This window comes from Jaculus jaculus, chromosome 16 (assembly GCF_020740685.1).
Source record: "Jaculus jaculus isolate mJacJac1 chromosome 16, mJacJac1.mat.Y.cur, whole genome shotgun sequence".
NCBI lineage: Eukaryota > Metazoa > Chordata > Mammalia > Rodentia > Dipodidae > Jaculus > Jaculus jaculus.
In genome coordinates this window covers 4,628,937-4,649,955 of record NC_059117.1, presented here as the reverse complement: position 1 = coordinate 4,649,955, position 21,019 = coordinate 4,628,937, and the positions used below count along the sequence as shown (strand labels likewise).

Here is a 21,019-nt window from a genome sequence, read left to right as displayed (position 1 = left end):
AGCGCTTTCCGCCCAAGTCAGAAGCACGGTGGAGTGGGGAGCATGGGTGGCCCGCCTCCCTTTCTTGGACTCTATGTTTTTGTGCTAAAATAACCCATCTTTATGCCTTTCTACAGCCTTGTCCTTTCTTTGGCACTAAAATGTGCCTCCTAATTTTACTTTCTCACGTTTGAGAGGTCGCCTGACACATGCTAGTGCAAGAAGGTAACCTGTGAAATCATCTCATTTGAGAGCAAGAAAATGATAGGGTCCACTGGCTAGACGCAGCCCACTTCTGGTTTTCACACGTCCCATGAACTGAGCCCAGCATCTAAGAATCAACTTGATGCTTTTAAGTAATTGAAAACAAAATGTTATAGACTATTTCATGACCTGAAAATTTTCTGTATCCACAAGTGAGCATCCATACTTGCTGTTCCTACAATCTATAGCTGATACAGGAGTGTTTTGACCACAATGCCTAAACATTTACTACGTAGTTTTATATGGAAAAGGTCTGCTCACACCTGATCTAGTTCATCACCATACTTTTATGAATGAGAAAACTGAGGCCTACAGAAGTCTCTTTCTGGATGCCAGGACAACATACCCACGCAGAAGCAGCTTGTGGAAGGAAGGAGTTACTTTCTGGCCTCCAGTTTCGAGGGGAAGTGTCATTATGACAAGAGCACGGCCAGTGTCGCCGCTTCACGTCAACAGCAAGAGGGCCGTGCGAGGCATCCCACAGAGCAGGACTAGAGCACCCTGAGGCCTGTTTTTGGCAACACATCTCCCCAGCAAGGCTTCAGTTCCTAAAGGCTCTACAGGCTTCCCAGGCAGCACCACCCACTGGGGATTCAGTCCCAAGTCTGTGAGGAACACTGTGCATTCAAAGCATCACAAGGCCAAAGAGGTGAGAGAGCCTGTCCAGCGTACACGGCCTGTTGCAGATTGATCTGTGACATACCGCCGAGGTCACCAATGTCTGTCGCTCAGGGTTCCCCAGTGAATTCTAGCTGCAGAGTCCAATACAGTTTGTTTTGAAGGAAAATAAGCATTTAGTACTTACATCTTCTAATCTTCTAAGCAGCATTTGTCCTCTGCCTTCCTAAGGCATTGAGTTTTCTTTGATTTTCTATAAAACTTATGGCCTCTAAGTAGGAATTTAAAAGGAGTTTCAGTAAATTGGAAGAATGTATTAGTCGAGAATCAGGTCTATTCTTTTTTTTTTTTTCAGACTGCAACTCTTAATGCCTGAATCAATGAATCATCAATCCCTGACCACATTATCATCATTACTATTATTTTAGACAGAGTTTCACTCTAGATGAGGCTGACCTAGAGCTCATTCTGTAGCCAAGGCAGGCCTTGAACTGATGGAAGTCCTCCTGCATCAGCCTTCAGGGTGCTGGGATCAAAGGTGTAAGTTATCACACCCAGTCAAAAATCTGTGAGAATGTTTTCATTTTTTTAAATTTTTTTTGTTTTGTTTTTATTTTTATTTTATTTGAAAGCATGGACAGAGAGAAAAAGAGGCAGATAGAGAGAGAGAATGGGCACTCCAGGGCCTCCTGGCCACTACAAACGAACTCCAGACATGTGTGCCCCCTTGTGCATCTGGCTAACGTGGGTCCTGGAGGATCAAGCCTCGAACCGGGGTCCTTAGGCTTCACAGGCAAGTGCTTAACCGCTAAGCCATCTCTCCAGGCCATATTTTCAGTTTTGTTGATGCTGGGTATTAAGCCTGGGGCGTGGTGCCAGCACTCTACTTCCTGGCTATATTCTAGCCCTTCCTCATTTTTTAAGACAGGGTCTCACACTGAACCTGGAGCTCACTGATTTGGCTCAACTAGCTAGCCAGACAAGCTCCAGGGATCCTCCTGTCTCAGTTCAGATCTACTCTTAAGGAGGCAAAGAGAAAAATCCTAAGAAACAAGCCTTGCTGAAAGTAAAGTTGTTTTAACTGTCCAGCACAAATCCCTCCTCTATGGAGACAACACTAGAGGCCTGCCCGCAGGTCAGCTCATAGCTCCTTCTGGTCAGACTTCCACAGAAGCCAGGGTAGATGGGGCTTAGCTTGTATATTTATGTGAATATAAAATATTTCTTCTTTGTAGTGACTGCCCACTTGGCATATTGCCAGTTGTCCCTTTCTGCTTTAAGGGAGATGCCACTCCTGGACATTCTGTACTTTCTGGTCTCTTTCAGATGCTAAAGTGTGTCTGTTTCAGACTTCCCAGCTCATGTCCAATTGAAAGCTTTCCCTCCCCACCACCAGAAAGGGGGGCAGAAAGAGGAGCTAGCAGGCTCTGTTCCTCTCCTTTATCTCCTCACCTAAAGGAGCCAGGGTCCAGGTGGTCCCACGAGATCGCTTTTCTGTCCCCGTAGAGTACCGCTTGTTTGCTGTAGCAGGAGGGGAGGATTAGTCACTTAGTGCACTGGCCACTTTTGCCATTTCCCACTACTGGCCATCAGCTCCCTAAGGACCTTAGGTCACTCCCCACTCATGTCCTCCTCCCTGGGGTTCTGTCCACGAGTATCCCTTCACATCCACATTGCTAGAGGCCTGGCCCAACAAGCTGCATTTGCAGGAAGCCCTGGCTAGCTAGCTAATGTCTGCCTGCCTGCTTAGGTTGTTTATAGCAGCATCATCCACTTGACTGTGGAAAGCTCATACTTTGACCATACCAGACTGTCACAGTGCCTACTTCTGTGTCCAGCAGACTGGCACCCCTTTGCTGGATGTGGGCATCACCCTGATCCCTGTGAAATGGAGGAAGGAGGGAGGGAGGGAGGAAGGTACCTTGGCAACTGCCTTTGCCAGCCTGACAGCACTGCTTGTGGGCGCCATCGTTCAAGTCCTGCTTTTAGGGAAGTTCTGTTTGAGAATCTGAACCTGGTTCGTGATGTCCTACACTGAGCTAGGGCCCTGTGCAAGTCTTTGTAAAACCCATGACCTCCTTTCACACTTTCTCACAACAATGATTCTGTAGTGCTTTAAGTCCTCATCTTCTTTACCCCGGCGGGCTCTGATTTCCTTGGCCGGACTTGCGTCTGACTTACTCCTCAGCTCTGGGCTGGCTGCACACAGTACCTAGTGGTGTGAAGACAGAGAAAGGCGGCCACCCAGTGCATTCTTTTCCTTTCCCCCAGGAAAGAGGTCATTTCTGGATACTTTTCAGATCCTTTTGAATCTTTGAGAGTATTTTATTTCCAAGTAATAAAATACCATATATTAGATTTTTATTCCTTCGACAGCAGGTAAAAAGAGGTCTCATAAAAGGAAACAGAAGTTGTGTGTGTTTTACTTATAATGTTTCTTTTGCTGCATGGGTCATATCAGGTCAACAAATATTTACTGTGTACTTGCCAAAAACTGGGATGTGGTCTGCAGCTGGGAATGCGAAACTTCAACTCAGGATCAGTTCAACACTAATCTAATCCTGCCTTCCAATTTCGGTTTTTCTTTCTTTACTCCTTTGTCTTTCTTCCTTCCTTCCTCCCTCCATCCTTTCTTCCTTCCATATATATTAATCGAATGACCCAAATTCTTTAATTACAATCACTTGGAAACCTAAAACATAAGCAATTTGGTACAGTGTTTTTATGTCTTTGTGTTTCCCCCTAGAAAGTGTAATTCATGGAGCCTTGTGCTGTGTGGCCTTTCTTTCAAAGGTTATACTGAGGGTCAGTCCTGCACAGTGTGCGGGGGAGGGGGGAGAGCTACATACATGTGCGCAGAGCATGTTGAGGCACTCGTTGTGTGTTCTTCCTGTTCTGCAATGGACCTGATGTGCCATCCTGGCTCTCAGAAACACTGACTAATGGGACAGTTGGCGTTGGCCAAGAAGCCCGTGTGGATGGTGCTCCTGGCATCCCCGTGTCACGTCCCGCGGTGCGTGGCTGCCTGCTGCGCGTGTGCCGTGACATGCTGCGGGCTGTCTCCATGCCTCAAGCATTGTCGTTGTTGATCACTGTCGATCGGGGACAGGAGATCTGCCCTTATTTAGCTTTAAGCTCCAGAAACAGCACAACAGAACTTTGTTGCAGGCAGAACGTTTTTCCTGAAGCACTCGGCCATCTAGTGGAGGAAAACCATCTCCAGGGCAGAGTTTTCCCGAGGCCCCTGCAGCGTCACGACCATGGCACACGGAACAGGGAGCTTTCAGCTTCTGGATGAATTTGAAAGGTTGCATAATATTTTCTGTTTGCAAAGGTGCTCCTAATAGCCTTAAATTAAGGCAAATGACATGTGTAACTATAGAGTTATAACAAGACACGGAGCACCTGGGCACTCTAGAACTAAACCTATGGACATTGACCTTAATTAATTCATTTATAATACGGGTGTCTTTAAGACAAGGTCTCACTAAGTAGCTAAGTCTGGCCTTAAATTTATCATCCTCCCCCCTCAGCCATCTAGGTACTGAGGTTTCAGACATGTGCTACTGTGCAGCCTTAATTTTATCCAAATGGAGAACTTCACTCCTCCACCTAGAGAGCTCTGAGTCACTCATGTCTCCTAGTGGAGGACACTTGATATGTTCCCACAACAAATCGGGTACAAAATGGTTCTTAGACTTTGGCTTGATGACAGATTCAGAGAGCTTTACCCCCAACTGGAGCTGGAAGAATATTAAGGCCCCAGCAGACTACGTCATCTGCTGGTTCTCACACGTTCTCCTCCTCTTGGGCATTCCATTCTTCTCCGTGAGTCGTGTGCAGACTATGTACAAGATCCGTGAACCAAAATTAGCTTTTCTGCTCCTAGTTAAGGAATCCTGGGTGCCCCTGTTTCCGGGCATGCACAGGCAGGCTCCCCCTTCTTCCTCCTGGTGTACGCGTGCAGGCTTCCCTAGCGTCGCCCTGATGCCCCTGGCAGACAAAACATAACGGAGATCAGGGAAGTCAAGAGTGCTTCCCTCCCCCAACAACGAGCTGGTCACAGCATTCAGACCTGACCTCTGTTCCTCAGCTTGCAGGCCTACATCCATTGGCTGCATGCCAGCCTTCTTCCTACAGGAGGCCGTGCAGTGTGCAAGAGTAAATGTACCTCAGAAAATGACCAGAACTTTGAAATATCTGTGACTTGGCAAAGGTATTCACGTGCTCTTCAGGAATTAACGCTGGAGCGCGCGTTCATTTCCTGATGTCGCTTTAAGAGGTGGGTGACCCACTTGCTGTTTTCTCTTCTCCAACCGCAGCATATCAATAATGACCACATCCACGGAGAGAAGAAGGAGTTTGTGTGCCGATGGCTGGACTGCTCACGGGAGCAGAAACCGTTCAAAGCCCAGTACATGCTGGTGGTGCACATGCGAAGACACACTGGCGAGAAGCCTCATAAATGCACCGTGAGTACACACGTGGGCGGCCTCGTGGGCGGGGGTGACATGCCCCGGGCCATTTCCCACTCTTGCGCTGACAACTCCACGCAGGATGGGCCAGCGGCTGAGCTTGAGACTGGGCAGCTGTGCCAGGGGCAGGCAGGCAGGCAGAAGGTGACGGCGCTCAGGAAACGTTCCTTGCAGCCCCGCGCTCATCGCATAGGACTTAGGAAGAAAGGGAAGTGACAGTTTCCAGCTTAAACGTGAAGTTGACTTTCTCAAAAGCTGACTTCTACACAGCTTCAGCAGTCCTGTTTCAAAACAGAAATTCAAACTACTGGGCTGGAGGTATAGCTTCTTTGGCAGGTGCTGACCTAATACTTGGGTTCCATCCCCAGGTATCTTATAATGTGCATGCCAGTGTTCTGAAATAAAAATAATTTAAATTTATTTATTTAGTTAACAGATAAAGAGGGAGAGAGAGAGACTCTGGGCACACCAGGACCTCCAGCCATTGCAAACACATGCACCCCCTTGGGCATCTGGCTAATGTGGATCCTAGGGAATTGAACCTAGGTACTTTGGCTTTGCAGGCAAATGTCTTAACTGCTAAGCCCTCGCTCCAGCCCTGAAATAATAATTTTAAAAATCCAAGACCCTTCGGACCCCGAGTATCTTACATTAAAGGGATGCTCAGCTGTTGCCGGCTCCCGAGCTTCTCACATCCTCAGTCAGTCCCTTTAGCAAAGTGCTGGCCCCGGGGATGGCCGGACTGCAGTGCGGCCGCCTTTCCCTGAGGTGCCCAGGAGGTGCCCTAAGCACCCTGGTGCTCTACACTTTGAAGACCCTTTACAAGGGGACACAAAGACACTTTGATGAGCTACGTGCTGGATCTGCAGTGAGCGGGAATTGTCGATCAATGAGTGGATAATGAAACTCATTGTCCACATTGAGCCGTCTATATATATATATATATATATATATATATATATATATATATATGGAGAGAGAGAGAGAGAGAGAGAGAGAGAGAGAGAGAAAACAACTTCAGGACTTCACTGGCACTGACAATGAGCCGTCTTGCACTGCCCCAGCTATAGCAGAAGCCCAGTAAATACAGAGTTGAGTGAGGTGTTCGTTCCATGGTTTTGAAAGCTGCTGGCCCGGGCAAGGTCAGGCTTCCGTCGGTTGGGGGAGGGCTCAGCACGAGCTGGCTGCCGCTGTAAGGAAAGGTCTAGGTTCACGGTCGTCGTCCTCAGTTTGAAGGTTGCACGAAGGCGTACTCGAGGCTGGAAAACCTGAAGACGCACTTGAGGTCTCACACTGGCGAGAAGCCGTACGTCTGCGAACACGAAGGGTGCAACAAAGCTTTCTCCAACGCCTCCGACCGCGCCAAGCACCAAAACCGAACGCACTCCAATGAGGTAAGGTCCTCCCTGGCGCCAGGCGGCCGGGCAGGAGCAAAAGCCCACACGTGGGATGTACAGGACTTTTCCCAGCGTGAGAGGTCTCTCTGACACTGCAGGTGAATGCTTAGGGCCTCAAAGTGCTCCCTGTTGGGAGAGTCATTCACATGAAAAGGCACTCCTATAAAACCCCTGATGAACTTAGTTTCATGTTCACAACTGCGACCCACGGACCCGGCAGTAGGAACATTTACTAGGAATTCTGTCCATTTGCCCTGTCTACAGTAGCATGAATCCATGCCCAGAACGAGCCTGTAAGGTCCAAGGATGCAGTCAGAAGCTACACGTGGCAGGTGACAGCTTTTATTTGCTTTCTCAGAGGAAGCGGTATCTTGTTTCCACAAAGACTTCTACCGAGCAGCCAGCTAGGATCTTGGAAGATAAGACATTCACAGAAACCCCGCCACTTAAATCCATGGTTTAAGCTAATCTGTGGAGTAAAGTTCTATCACAGCAGGTGGCACACACCCCACTTTTACTCATTTTAGGTAGTTATCCTCCAAATTGCTAATCAATGTAAGAATGAAAATGGCTCCAAATTCGGCTTGCTTATGTTTTGATGCACAGCTCCCTCCGACTCCTGGTGTTCTTGTAGAAGTTTCACTCATGTGCTTGCCCCGCTGCAGACCTTCTCTTGATGACTCAACACATCAGTAATGAGGCTTCACCCATCAGAAGTAGAAATGAGGCAGATGACTAGAACCCTGTGACACAGCATACCCTTCAGCTTCAAGAAGTATGCCACCTTGCTTGAAATAGATTAGAGAAGGCTCTCACATGGAAAACCTGAGTGGCTTGTGACCTCCCCAGATGAAGGCCTGTCTCTACATAAGAAAGAGTAAATCATGGGCTGGCTGGAGAGGTGGCTTAGTGGTTAAGGCACTTGTCTGGGAAGCCTAAGGACCCAGGTTCGATTCTCCAGAGCCCATGTAAGCCAGATGCACAAGGTGGCACATGTATTTGGAGTTCATTTGTAGTGTCCAGAGGCCCTGGAGCACCAATTCTGTCTCATGAATAAGTAAATAATTTTAAAAAATTAAAGCAGTGCCCATTCTCTCTCCCTTTTTTCTCATAAATAAATAAATAATGAAATATTTTTTTAAAAAAGAAAGAGAATATCTAGTATAAAACAAGTGTCCGTTTTGCTCAGGGGCCATTTGGCTGTAAGAGGGAGGAGGTAGCCCTCACCTAGCTTTCTTCTGGCTCAGTTGAGAGACCAAAGCTGCCTTGACATATGAGCCACATGGTCCAAAGGGTCCCAGCCAACACGCCAAGCTACGTGTGAGCATCCGTAGAATTCATCTTTTTCTGTAAGTGGGACGGTGGAGTACGTCCCACTTTTTTGAATCTCCCCTTACCGCTCAGCTGTTGAGAGACTTTTCAGAGGAGCTGGAACCTTCAACTCCTCTATCAAAGACCCTTGGAGTGTTGCAAGGAATGCAGTTTCATCTGCTGCACATATGCTGCACCAACTTCTCAGGGGTTCTGGACCAGGGAACCCCAGAGAGACAGGAAGCGGATTGGCATTTGCTGGCAGCTGCAGGCTGAGGGAGGAGAGGTCACTGCTGATGCGTCTGAGGCTTCTGTGCCGAAAATGTCCCACAGTTAGATGGTGGTGCTGATGGCATGGTGTTAAGAAGGCATTTGGTGTGGCTGAATCGTGCAGCTTTGAAGGGATTTCTGTGAGTGATATCCCAGTTATGTGGTGGAATAACTTCCCTTTTAACTTACTCTGTGTAGCTATGTTTCATATATTTAAAAGCAAGAGGGGATCCATTCCCAAAGGTTGTCGACCAGCCTTCTCTGCTGTTGTGGAGAAGTTTGGGCAGTAGGTACACTGGGCAGGTAACTCCCAAGCATGACATTTACTGAGCTTTTTATGTGTTTTTTTAGGCTTAAAATATGTACATGTGTGTTTATAGTTATTTTTCTCATATATGAGGTAAGAATTATGAGGTTATATGTAGGTTAAATGTATTATGAGGCTAAAACATATCATGGTCAACATTTTCCACCCACACTGAACAACTTATCTAAATTCATAACCTTGATAACAGCACATAATTAACTTTTACTCGCTAGCATTTAAATCATCTTTCTTTAATCTATGTGCAAGGCCTTGGCCTGTGTATGATAGGCTGGACACGTTCAAATACACCAAAATTAAGTTTTGTTCCTGAGATGCGGGCCTGCATGACATTGGAAGACGTGATGTAGCCCTGCCTCCACTTGCAGCCATTTACTTTTTTATTTGTGTCTCTGTTGAGTCACCAGATATTGACGACCAGCTATGCACCAAGTCTTTTCACTTTTCTAGGTGTGGCAGAGCTCAGTGGGGCAGCTCAGGAAGGGTGTAGAAATTCCCGTTCCCAGCTCTGTTTCCATGAGGCTGCGTTGGCGCTTTGGGCTCTGACAGTGGCCTCCAGAGCATGGCGGAGCTCCTGCCGAGCGCCTGAGTGCGCCTCCCATGCTGCCTGCCTTGTTTCTTGGTTTACCTTCCCTGCACGTGGGTCAGTGTCCACGCTGTCCTTCTAGCCCAGAACTCTCACTGTTGTGACTGCAAGCCTTCCAGAAGCTTGTGCAGTGGCTTGCTATGACAACTGTCAACACGGCTGCTAGGTCTTTGCTCAGGGGAGTTCTTCTGAGCATCTACCTGTCCTCATTCTTATCCTCAGAATTTGATCCCCTCTCCAAACTACAGTACTTCCTCAAGAAAGATCTCCGACTATTGAGGGCTTGCTGTGTGCTGTGCACTCTGGAAAGCATCACAGAGCCTGGCAGCCAGGCGCTGATCCGATGCAGAAGATGAATGTCTGACACATCCCAGGACCATCACAGCTGAATGAGTCCTCACTTGACCACACCCTCAGCAGTCACACTCTATACTGTAGATGATGACAGTCTTATGTTCCCTACCAGAAAATAAGAGTTTTCTATACAAGATGCAAGGACTGTGGAAAGGACTTTGTAGTCCCTGAGATTAAATTCTGCTCACACAACTTGATGCTCTCAGAACCTTGCACATAAGAAGCTCTCAATATTAACTGAAGGAGTTGAGCTGGGTATGGTGTCTCACCCCAGCTGTCACAGCACCTGGCAGGCTGGCAGTGAGGTCTACAAGTTCGCTGCCAGCCTGGGAGCCGAGGCCCATCAAAACATAAAAGATAAATTCCACAAAATCGGGAGGAACCTTGTCAGCTGCTTTCTAACAGTACCTGTGAGTGTGCCGGGTCCAAACGGTAGTGACCACGTGAAAAGCTGAATGCCCAGGACATGAGAAGTGGGCAGCTCACTTGAATTTCATTGCAGTCGTTGGTCACAACAAAACTCCAAGGCCAAGCTACACAATTGGGTTGACGGTTTTGCTTTGAAGCACGCGATTCCTGCATTCTTGTGGATGTTTTGCAGGTGAACAGTGTATATGATCGCACACAAGGGTACATACTTCCCAGGGTGCCGTGATCTGAGGGCACTGGCTCAGATGAGCATACGCATGCTAGTTCCATGTCTCCAGACTCACTCATGCTATTCACATGCGTAGAGTTAGGAGTTGCCCTTCAGACATGTCAGGCAGCTCCTCCTTGTACTTGTCTTTGGCCCTCCCCATGCCCACACACTGCCCCCTCTGTGCCACAGGACAGCAGCCCGACACAGCCATGCTCTGAGTAGGCACAGAGCTGACACATGAACACTCTACAGTAATGGCACGAATCATCAGAGCCATTCTTCTGTCCTTAATGCGTGGAGCTTACCACACTCATTACGTGTGTGTGTGTGTCTGTGTGCGTGTGCGTCCTGCACATCACAGTGCTCCCAAGTGCGTATAATCCCCAGTTAATGGGAATCAGTTTTGCTCAAGGTGTCGCAGATGTGAAGGTGAAATCTCTCAGGGTCATTTTCAGAACCTCCGCTTCTTTGCATTAGGACATTTCAGCATTTTAGGTTTCACTCAGTCTGTTCTTTGGCTTTCAGCGGAAAAGCATCATCAGGCATATATTTTAGTAGCAGGGCGTCTTTTTTAATATGAGAGGTGCGTGACTCTAACCATGCTTCTTTGATGACTGCTAGCTTATCCTTTGGTACATGTAGAAGGAAATAAGTCACCATCTTGTGGCATTAGCACATTACTTCCAGGACCCCAAAGATACCTACCCAAGAAAGCTCACGTCCCTTAAATTACATACTATTTATATATAACCACTCATTGACTTTAATCATCTCTAGTTTATTTATGATTCCTAGTACAAAGTAGATGTGATATAAGCAGTTGTTATATAGTATATTACTTAGGAACTAATGACAAGGAAAATATCTATTTGTGCTTATTATTTAAAAATGCTAACTTTGGGGGCTGGAGAGATGGCTTAGTGGTAAGTACTTGCCTGTGAAGCCTAAGGACCCTGGTTTGAGGCTTGATCCCCCAGGACCCACATTAGCCAGATGCACAAGGGGGCACACACGTCTGGAGTTCATTTGCAGTGGCTGGAGGCCCTGGTACACCCATTCTTTCTCTATCTGCCTCTTTCTCTCCCTGTCTGCCTGTCACTCTCAGATAAATAAACAAAAAAATTTTCAAAAAAATTATAACTTTTGCCAAGAGTGATGATGCACACCTTTAATCCCAGTACTCAGGAGACAGAGATAGGAGGATCACAGTGAGTTGAGGCCACCCTGAGACTACATAGTGAATTCCAGGACAGCCTGCGCTACAGCAAGACCATACCTCAAAAAAAAATCTAACTTTTTAATGTTTGTAATGCGCAGTTAGCTAAATCTACGTGCACAGAGCACTTGGATATAATAGGCAACTTCACTCGTGCAAGCATCCATAGATTGAATATTTTGGAAGTGAGCTGAATAGAGTCTCAGCCCTGATGTCAGTAACTAATAAAGGCTGGCAGTTCTGTGATGGGAATAAATATTTAGCTGTAAGGTCAGTATGATAATTATAAGCATGTCAGGAGGCTGGGTTGCTGTGTTAGGTAGAAAATGAAGTCAGCACGAAAGAGCACCTAGGTGAGGACTCAGGGAGGCCAGCACATCCGGAGCCTGCATTCCCGGAGCACCCTCCACTGGTCCTGAGCACTCGTGTGCTTGAATGGAAAATGGCCCTGTGGCCTCGTATGTTTGCAGTCTAGCCTTCTACTTAATCCCAAACTGGCGGAGCCTTGCTGGAGAAGTGACGCCTGGGGGCGGCTGGAGCGTTACTGCTCCGCGCTGCCTGCCGCATTTTGCTCACTTTCTCTACTTCTCCCTGTGATGTAGAGAAGTGACTGCTGGCCGTCTTTTCTTACCACGCTTCCCCCACAGTGATCAGACTTCCCCTCGAAACTGAAAGCTACGATAAGCCATTCCTCCCATAAGCTACCTCCTGCCAGGTGTTCGTTTGGTCCCAGCAGTGAGAAGGTAACTGCTTCAGTAGTATACGGTAAGGTGTTGCAGACCATCTAGAACAAGGCTCACAGCTTTGGAAGTCAAGGGGCTTCTGGATATGTTAACCCCTGAACTCCACAAAGTTGTAATGCTACCCAAAGGAATGTGTTTTACTGACATATGACATAGGGTTGACAGTGTTATTATTATTATTATGCCTGTGTGTAAATAGCACCTTTGCAAAGCACAGGATGAAATTAGATCTCAGAACAAAGATAACCACCAAAAAAAGTTCTTCACATAACCTCTCCTGAAAAGTATACAATTCTCCTGATGAGCTGCTACCTGCTCTGTGTGTCCTTCTGTCCTCATAATTAATCTACTGAGCCCATCTCGGCCCTAAGCTAGTTCCTCCATTCATAGAATATAAAGGCAGTCTATACACTTTTACCTCTTACAGAGCTCTCTCTAAAATAGCTGTCTGCTAACCTAGATGCTCTGGGTGCTGACACTTCCCAAAGGCTTTACTCCGTCGTTCGATCCTCGGCATTTCTGAGTGGTGGAGAGGTGTTCTGCACGAACTGACTGAGGAGACACTGCAGGGGGCTGTGAGGCCAGGCGTTGTCGCTGCACTGCCGTAACCATCCATTGTCTCATTTTTGTGCCACTTGACAGAAACCGTATGTGTGCAAAATCCCAGGCTGCACCAAGCGTTATACAGACCCCAGCTCCCTCCGGAAACACGTGAAGACTGTGCATGGCCCCGAGGCTCACGTCACCAAGAAGCAGCGTGGGGATATGCACCCTCGGCCCCCACCCCCAAGAGATTCTGGCAGCCATTCACAGTCCAGGTCCCCCGGCCGGCCAACTCAGGGAGCCCTTGGGGAGCAGAAGGAGCTGAGCAACACTACCTCAAAGCGAGAAGAACGCCTCCAGGTGAAGCCGGTCAAGGCTGAGAAGCCCATGGTATGTCATTCATGCTCCTGATGCCGCCACCGCTGCCCGGGCTCATTAAGATGAGCCTAGCAGGGCACGTCAAGGAACAAGACCGCCCTCTGGTCACTGTATCCAGCCACTTTGATTTGAGGGTCATGAGTCCAGTGACCTGGATTGCTCACCCCTCGTTAATCTGCTTAGACTAACTCTGCTCAAAAAGAGTTTCCGAGTTTCCCAGCGACTTGTAAAATTGACCCAGAGCGGTAACACTTGTGGCAGGCAGGGACGCAGCTGCCGCTCCTCAGTGTGCTACAACATAAGAAGTCACTGGCTGAGTCTTTCTGTAAACATGTTTTCTGTCTTTCTGGCCCTGGTGATCCAAGACAAATAAGCTTAAAGTCCATACTCTGTAGGGGCTTAGCATCCAGCAGGAGAGGCAGATTGAAAAGCAAGTACCACTCAGGGCTTACACAGAAGACTGAGGAGCATTTGAGAGAGGGGCAACGGGCAGTGTGCTCCGAGGGCAGAGGCACGAGGCACGGAGAGCAGCTCTGGGCCGAGCAGGGGTCCTGAGGAAGCGAGCTGGGCATGTACAGAATGCACCAGAGGCCCTCCAGAGTCAGGCTAAGGTTGAGGAAACTGCAGACTACGTCTGCATCTGTGCCCGAAGCCGTGAGTTCTCCCATAAAATAGAGAATGGGTGAAAATAAAAACTCACAGCCGTCTGGCTCAGTGACTATTGCGATGCCTCAACATGTGAATATTTTATAAACTAATTTTAAGCCCTAAGAACTTAACACTGAAAGAGATCAAGGAGAGGGAGACGGCCCCATCTTTACAGGCAAGGAACCCGGAGCTCCTTGGGGTTAATAATGTAGTTCTGTCTCCGTGACAGAATGCGGGCGCATGTAAGCGCACCTGCATGTGACGAGATACCCTCAGACTCCCACCCGCGGGCACTCGGTTTACATTTCCAATATTCCTTCCTTAAAGATGTGTCTTTGGTTTGTTCACCATGCTATAAATTAAATTCTTTCTTCTTTTTTCTTATTAATGCTACACCTCTTCTGTCTAATGCTCCTAAATGTCTTGTTCTCACTTCCTAAGGACAGTGGGTAATAAGGTGAGGGAATTTTGGCTTCTCGATTCTTTCTGTTTTGTTTCCATTTTAACATCCAAGATGTTCCCATTTCATTTTTATGTGTGGCTTTGTGCTATCTTTGGTAGTGAACATGGCCTAGCTGTATTGCCCACACAGAAGCAATGTTAGCATGTAGAAAATGTGAAGGTAGATGGTGAAACCCATTGTATTTGTCTAGGTTTTCATGACAATCAAACTGGGCTGGCCAAGCAGATATCCCCAAATTCTGTTTAGTTACTGTCCTGCTATAAATTCGGTTGCGGAGCAAATCCAGTGCTTTCTCTGAGGAAGACCTGGACGAGTTGTCAGCAGGGGCGCCCCTGCTCAGCTGAGCACGTGTAAGCGATTTTCTAGTTGTGAGTGCCCACGCCTCTGGCACACGCCCTGGAAGTGTGTGTGTTCCTGTGCAGGGGCACTCACACACCCAGATTCACATTCACACAAATTCTGATTAGACAGTCGAACAGTGAAGGCGTCCGAAGACCTTGAAAGTCCCTGTGCCTCAGGAAAGAGCTGTTGATAACTTAAGGTTCTCCTGAGGCTTAGAAGTGGAACACAACGTCACATCTTCACCATCATATTTGCACAGCTTCCTTTGATCTGCTTGGCTGCCCAGGACTAAGTTATTGTGTCTCGTGGCACTTGCTACAAAAGTGTTCGTTTGCTTGCATGTACGTGCTGTGACGGCATAAAAAGCAAACAGGGTCCCCCAGAGACTTATCTCGACAGACACCTTAGCAGCACCGTGCACCCCACCGAGAGTGAGGGAGTGACTCAGTACGCTAGCACACGTCTCTCTCCCCAGGCAGGTCCTCCGCCCGCTGTGGCTCCAGTTCTTGTAGGCCACCTGGAAAGGGCGCTCCAGAACATGAATGTAGCTCCCTCAGCTGTCTAAACTTTGTGACTTTGAGCAATCAATGGCCTACATCAGTTTCCTTGGTCTTGCAAAGATGTGACTTAAGCCAGGCATGGTGACTCACATCTTCAATCACAGCACTTAGGAGGATGAGACAGGAGATCTCCATGAGTTTGAGGCCAGTCTGTGCTGTAGAGTGAGTTCTAGGTTAATTGGGGCTAGAGTGAGACTTTGCCTCACAAAAAAAAAAAAGTGATTTCATCAATGAAAGTACCACTGCAACTTCTAATTGGCCAGTTATTCAGTGCCCCGATGGCCCTGTGACACTGGGATGGCCAGGCTGCCACCCACTAGTCCAGGAGCCCTGCAGAGGAAGGCGGTGGTATGTTCCTTGATTGAGAACCCTTGGGCTGGGTTACTTCCTGCAGAGTCTACTCGGCTGGGGTTAGCAGAACCTTCCCTAGATTTCCTAGTGAAGGGCAAGCCATGCTCTAGGGGCTCTGTAAACCCTTGCTGAGGACAGCAATGAGGAGCAGCTTTCCTTCAGGCTGTGGTGGAAGCAGAGCGGCTTTGACCCTCACCTGGGCCGAGTCACTACAGTGACAGGAAACTGTGAGAGGAGGAAGGCAAGGTTACCAGAAGTTTGGGTCCTAGCCCCCCAGAATAACCTAGAGGGGCTCTTGTTGGAAAGGAGTAATGTACCTACACAACACCCTGTATGTGTGTTATAGCCCAGCAAGATGAACCCCTAAACCAAAGCCACTTGGCAGAGTCATTAATGGTGACTTGTGACCTGTTCTCCTGACCCAGCTCTCTGTGTACCTAAGCGCTCTGTGCACTTCACACTAATTCCCAGCAACAATCCCTAAGAATTATCCCCGTTTTATACACACAGAAACCAAGGTGGAGCATAGTTAAGTTATTGTCCCACAGAAGGAAGTCTGAAGGTGGGACTGGAGATGAGCAAATAGGCCTGCAGAGTTGGCATTTGGGACTGGAACCCACAGCTGGTACACTGGTCACACCACACTTCGCATCCTATGCCATCCATTGCCTCTCCATGCACACCCACCCCCTGAGCCATTGCCATTTTGGCCCAGAGACCACCTCCATCCCACCGGGACATGGAGTTGCTTCTCATTCAGGGAGCAGCGGTCCGAAGGTGCTGACCTGCATGGGCTGGCGTGGCGGGCTCCCTTCCTTTGCTTTTCCTGGCGTCATTGTTGTCTTTTGTTCTTGACCCCAGCAGACATCTCAGCCAAGCCCTGGTGGCCAGTCTTCATGCAGCAGCCAACAGTCCCCCATCAGCGACTATTCCAACAGTGCGCTCGAGCTTCCTATGACCGACGGAGGGAGTGTAGCAGACCTCAGCGCCATTGACGAGACCCCGATCATGGACTCGACCATTTCCACAGCCACCACAGCCCTTGCTTTGCAAGCCAGGAGGAACCCAGCAGGGACCAAATGGATGGAGCACATCAAACTAGAAAGGCTAAAACAAGTGAATGGAATGTTTCCACGACTGAACCCCATTCTACCCTCCAAAGCCCCTGCGGTCTCTCCTCTCATAGGAAATGGTACGTCCCACATCACATGTGTCTGTTTTCCCAGAGATTATTCTGTTCTTTTCAGTGTGACCAGAGCACTGTTGGAGGAGGTGGGGTGCTCAGTTGTGCATTTGCTCTTTCAAAGCCTAAGATCTGCCAGGCGTGATGGTGCACACCTTTAATCCTAGCAGAGGTAGGAGGATTGCTGTGAGTTCGAGAATACATAGTGAGGGCCAGGTCAGCCAGGGCTAGAGCAAGACCCTACCTCAAAAAACAAACAAACAACAACAAAAAAGCCTAAGATTATGCCATAGCCCACCCATGTTTATGTCAAATGTCAAACCATTTGAGTTGCTCTCCAGCAGGGTCCATATTTTCAAAAAGATGATAACAAAATAATACCAAAACAAAATAAATAAATAAAATTGTGAGTAACTAACATTCTGGCAGAGAAATCCTAAGTGTAGATCAAGATAAGACAACCAGGTGGGTGTGGTGGTGCACGCCTTTAATCCCAGCACTTGGGAGGCAGAGGTAGGAGGATTGCCTTGAGTTCAAGGCCACCCTGAGACTACATAGTTAATTCCAGGTCAGCCTGAGCTAGAGTGAGACCCTACCTGAAAAAACAAACAACGGAAATAAAAGATAAGACAACCTTAGCCATAGATGCCTTTGTACTTAGCAAGCTAATGGAGTTTTCCAACATCCCAAACCCAGAGACTCGACACAGGCCTGCCTGGCTCAGGCAAAGACAGGTGTCCTTTTCCAGCATCAGCCCCCAAGTCAGTCCGTGCTTCTGAGACACCTGTACCCTAAAGGTCGCTGTCTCCACTTCAGCCGCTCAGGTAGGCTAACTGAAATCACCAGGAAGCCCGGAACGTGGCTGCGGCACCTGGAACACCTCTAGCCCATGGTCTTGCATGAGCGTCGTGTATGTGTGGCCCAGAGTTTTTCCTTTTGCCGCTCTGCTGCCTGTGAAGGCTCTCCTGTAACTTCAGGTGGTAGTAGTTCCCGCTTTGTCTTAGTCAGCCTCAGGCCCAGGCAGGGCTGCCACCTGCGTGTGTGAAGGAAGCCCGATTCGTTTTTGCCCAGCTGCACCCACTTGCTCACTCACCGCTGTCTGTGTCCACTTGGGTGCCGGACTGCAGAAGTGAGCGGACTTGTGATGCCACAGTGGCCTTGGAAGCCAGAAATGGTTACTGGCGGCCCTCTCAGATACCTGTTTGGAGGCGTCCTCAAGCTCTTGTCCTTCGGCTCTCCCTGCAGGCACACAGTCCAGTAATGGCGGTGGTTCCGGTCCGGGCGGGCCCGGGACGCTGCTCCCGAGCCGCGGCGACCTGGCCGGGGCGGAGCTCACCGTGCTGAACGCGCTCGGCCGGCGGGACAGCAGCAGCAGCACCATCAGCTCGGCCTACCTGAGCAGCCGCCGCTCCTCCGGCATCTCGCCCTGCTTCTCCAGCCGCAGGTCCAGCGAGGCGTCCCAGGCCGAGGGCCGGCCGCAGAACGTGAGCGTGGCCGACTCCTACGACCCCATCTCCACGGACGCCTCGCGCAGGTCCAGCGAGGCCAGCCAGGGGGACGGTCTGCCCAGCCTGCTCAGCCTCACACCCGCGCAGCAGTACCGCCTCAAGGCCAAGTACGCCGCGGCCACCGGCGGCCCTCCGCCCACGCCCCTGCCCCACATGGAGAGGCTGAGCCTAAAGACGAGGATGGCCCTGCTTGGGGACGGCAGGGAGTCGGGGGTCACCCTGCCTCCTGTGCCCCCTCCTCGGAGATGCAGTGACGGGGGAGGCCACGGTTATGGCCGTCGCCACCTGCTGCCTCACGATGCACTGGGGAACAGTGTGCGGAGGGCCAGCGACCCCGTGAGGACAGCCTCAGAGACCCTGTCACTTCCCAGAGTTCAGCGGTTCAGCAGTCTCAACAGCTTCGGTCCCCCAGGTCCGCCTGCACCGGCCGAAAAGCGCAACTTAGTGCTACAGAATTTCACCCGTCTGGAAAGCAGCCAGCCACGGCCCTTCCACGCGTCCCCCTGTCCTCCCAGCATCGCAGAGAATGTCACCCTGGAGTCCCTGACCATGGACGCTGATGCCAACCTGAATGATGAGGACTTCTTGCCTGACGACGTGGTGCAGTATTTAAACTCCCAGAACCCAGCCGGTTATGGACAGCACCTGCAGGGTGTCATCGCCGAGGACGGCAAAGTCCCCCACGGACCTGGGGACCTGGACCTGGCCGGGCTGCCGGAGAGTCACGTGGACCAGCAGTTCCGGTCTCTGGAGCAGCCTTCCTCCGAAGGCAGCAAACCCGACCTGCCTATTCAGTGGAATGAAGTCAGCTCCGGGAGCTCCGACCCGTCGCCCTCCAAGCTGAAATGTGGCCAGCGGCCCAGCCTGCAGCCGGCTCGGGCCTTCGGGCTGTGCAACAGTGTGGCTGCACACCCGCAGCACCCTTGGAGGGCTGGGGCTGGCCCCGCTGGGACATATCAGGTCCTTGGGGAGGATGGCAGTGCCTACGGTGGCACCGAGCACTTGGCGGTCCACGGTGGGGGTGGATCTGGCCCGGGTAGAAACACCTTCCATGAGCAACCCTACCAGGCCCAGCAGTATGCAAATGGTGTCAGCAGACAGCCAGTGGACCAGAGCGCACTAGGAAGCGCCTGTGGTGCTGGGGTTCACGGCTCCAAGCTGAAAAGCACTGCTGTGCAAGGGAATGGGGGTCTGATGGAGTTTGGCCTGTCAGTGGCACCGAATGAGCTAGTTGGCAGCTCAGTGAGTGGCGTGCAGACCCAAGACCCAGGGGGGCAGGGGTACCTCGCTCACCAGCTACTCAGCGACAGCACACAGTACCCGGGGGCTGGCCGCCCAGGTCAGCAGATGCTAGGGCAGGTCAGCGCTACCTCACATACCAACACCTACCAAGGGACAGAGAGCTGTCTGCCAGGGATTCAGGGCACCGGCAACCAGCCCTGCGGCCTGGCAGCTCTCAGGGGCTACCAGGGCTGTGCCGGCTACGGGGTCAGTAGGCAGCAGGCCCTGCTGAGGGGCGGTCTTGCTGTCCAGCAAAGACAGCTCAGTGACATGAGTCAGTCGTGCAGGGTGAACGGCATTAAGATGGAGACGCCAGGGCAGCCTCAGCAGCTGTGCTCCGGCCTGCAGAATTACTCCTCCGGTCAGTTCTATGACCAAACCGCGGGTTTCACTCAGCAAGACATGAAAGCGAATTCGTTCTCCGTTTCAGATGCCAATTGCCTGCTCCAGGGGACTGGCGCCGAAAACTCCGAGTTACTTTCCCCAGGGGCTAACCAAGTGACGAGCACGGTTGACAGCCTTGACAGCCATGACCTAGAAGGTGTGCAGATTGACTTTGATGCCATCATAGACGACGGGGAACATGCCAGCCTGATGTCAGGGGCCTTGAGCCCAAGCCTCGTTCAGAACCTTTCCCACAGCTCCTCCCGCCTCACCACACCACGAGCGTCCCTCCCGCTCCCAGCCCTGTCCCTGACCGCCACCAACATGGCTATCGGGGACATGAGCTCCCTGCTGACCTCCCTCGCGGAAGAAAGCAAATTCCTGGCAGTCATGCAGTAGGTGTTAGGCAAGGACTGTAAACAGACACAAAACCTTAGGAATTGGAAGATTGAACTGACTGTTTTTGGTGTTTTGTCTTTTTTTTTTTTTTAAGTTCTGTATGTATTTTAGCAGTCTCATCTCACCTAACTGGGATGTGTTTCAACTATATTCCTTTTATAGAAAAGGACTCTGAAAAACCCTAAGGTATTCTAGGGAGAAACTGTCTTCCATTTCAGTTATGAATCAGTATTGTGACCCTCAAACCACCTCTTTTTTTAAACTGTAAGCCTGCCCCCTTTTTAGTAACCAGCGTGAATGTGTGATGTGCATGGTCTTTCTTTTAGAAGAGAGACCATCAAAATTAAGGAGTCTGACAGGCTGCTCTGTTACACTAAGGAAATGGGATCTGCTGTGCTTGTAACCAAGGGAGTTACAGGCCCAGGAGGTCGTTTTTTTTTTTTTGTTTGTTTTGTTTTGTTTTGTTTTGCTTTGCTTTACATAAGCTCAATGTTTTGTTTCTGTGTGTGTATGTGTTTTCATTCCCACATCGGGCACAAGAATCGGGATATAAACAGTGAGTTTGAGGCTCTTGTGTGGATGCCCTGTAGCATAGACAGCAGGCTTTTACTGTGCTCCCCACCCCTATTCAGTTCAGGGCATGCGTTCCACAGCTGCACAAAAGTGGAAACTTGAGAATCTACAAACAAAATAGTTTGCTCACAGCTTGGGTTTCAAATTCTTTCTTCCGTCAGTGTGCATCCACCGGGCATGTGTGCATGGTCGGTTCTCAGTTACCCCCCCCCCCCCCGCCTCCTCCCC

The 21,019-nt window shown here is 49.8% G+C and overlaps 1 protein-coding gene across 3 annotated transcripts in view; it reads left to right on the top strand.

Annotated features, from left to right (window-relative positions):
* Window positions 1–20,299, top strand: part of Gli3 (GLI family zinc finger 3) — a 316,254-nt gene extending 295,955 nt beyond the window's left edge. For 2 of the 3 annotated variants that reach the window (XM_045135527.1, XM_045135528.1), the window contains 5 exons: window positions 5,184–5,333; window positions 6,566–6,730; window positions 12,821–13,111; window positions 16,325–16,655; window positions 17,892–20,299. In XM_045135527.1, coding sequence (XP_044991462.1) covers window positions 5,184–5,333; window positions 6,566–6,730; window positions 12,821–13,111; window positions 16,325–16,655; window positions 17,892–20,218 — 3,264 coding nt within the window. In that variant the 3' untranslated portion in view covers window positions 20,219–20,299. The remainder of the gene's footprint in view (window positions 1–5,183; window positions 5,334–6,565; window positions 6,731–12,820; window positions 13,112–16,324; window positions 16,656–17,891) is intronic. The other variant, XM_004668858.2, reaches the window with a different exon arrangement.
* Window positions 20,300–21,019: the final 720 nt, after the last annotated feature.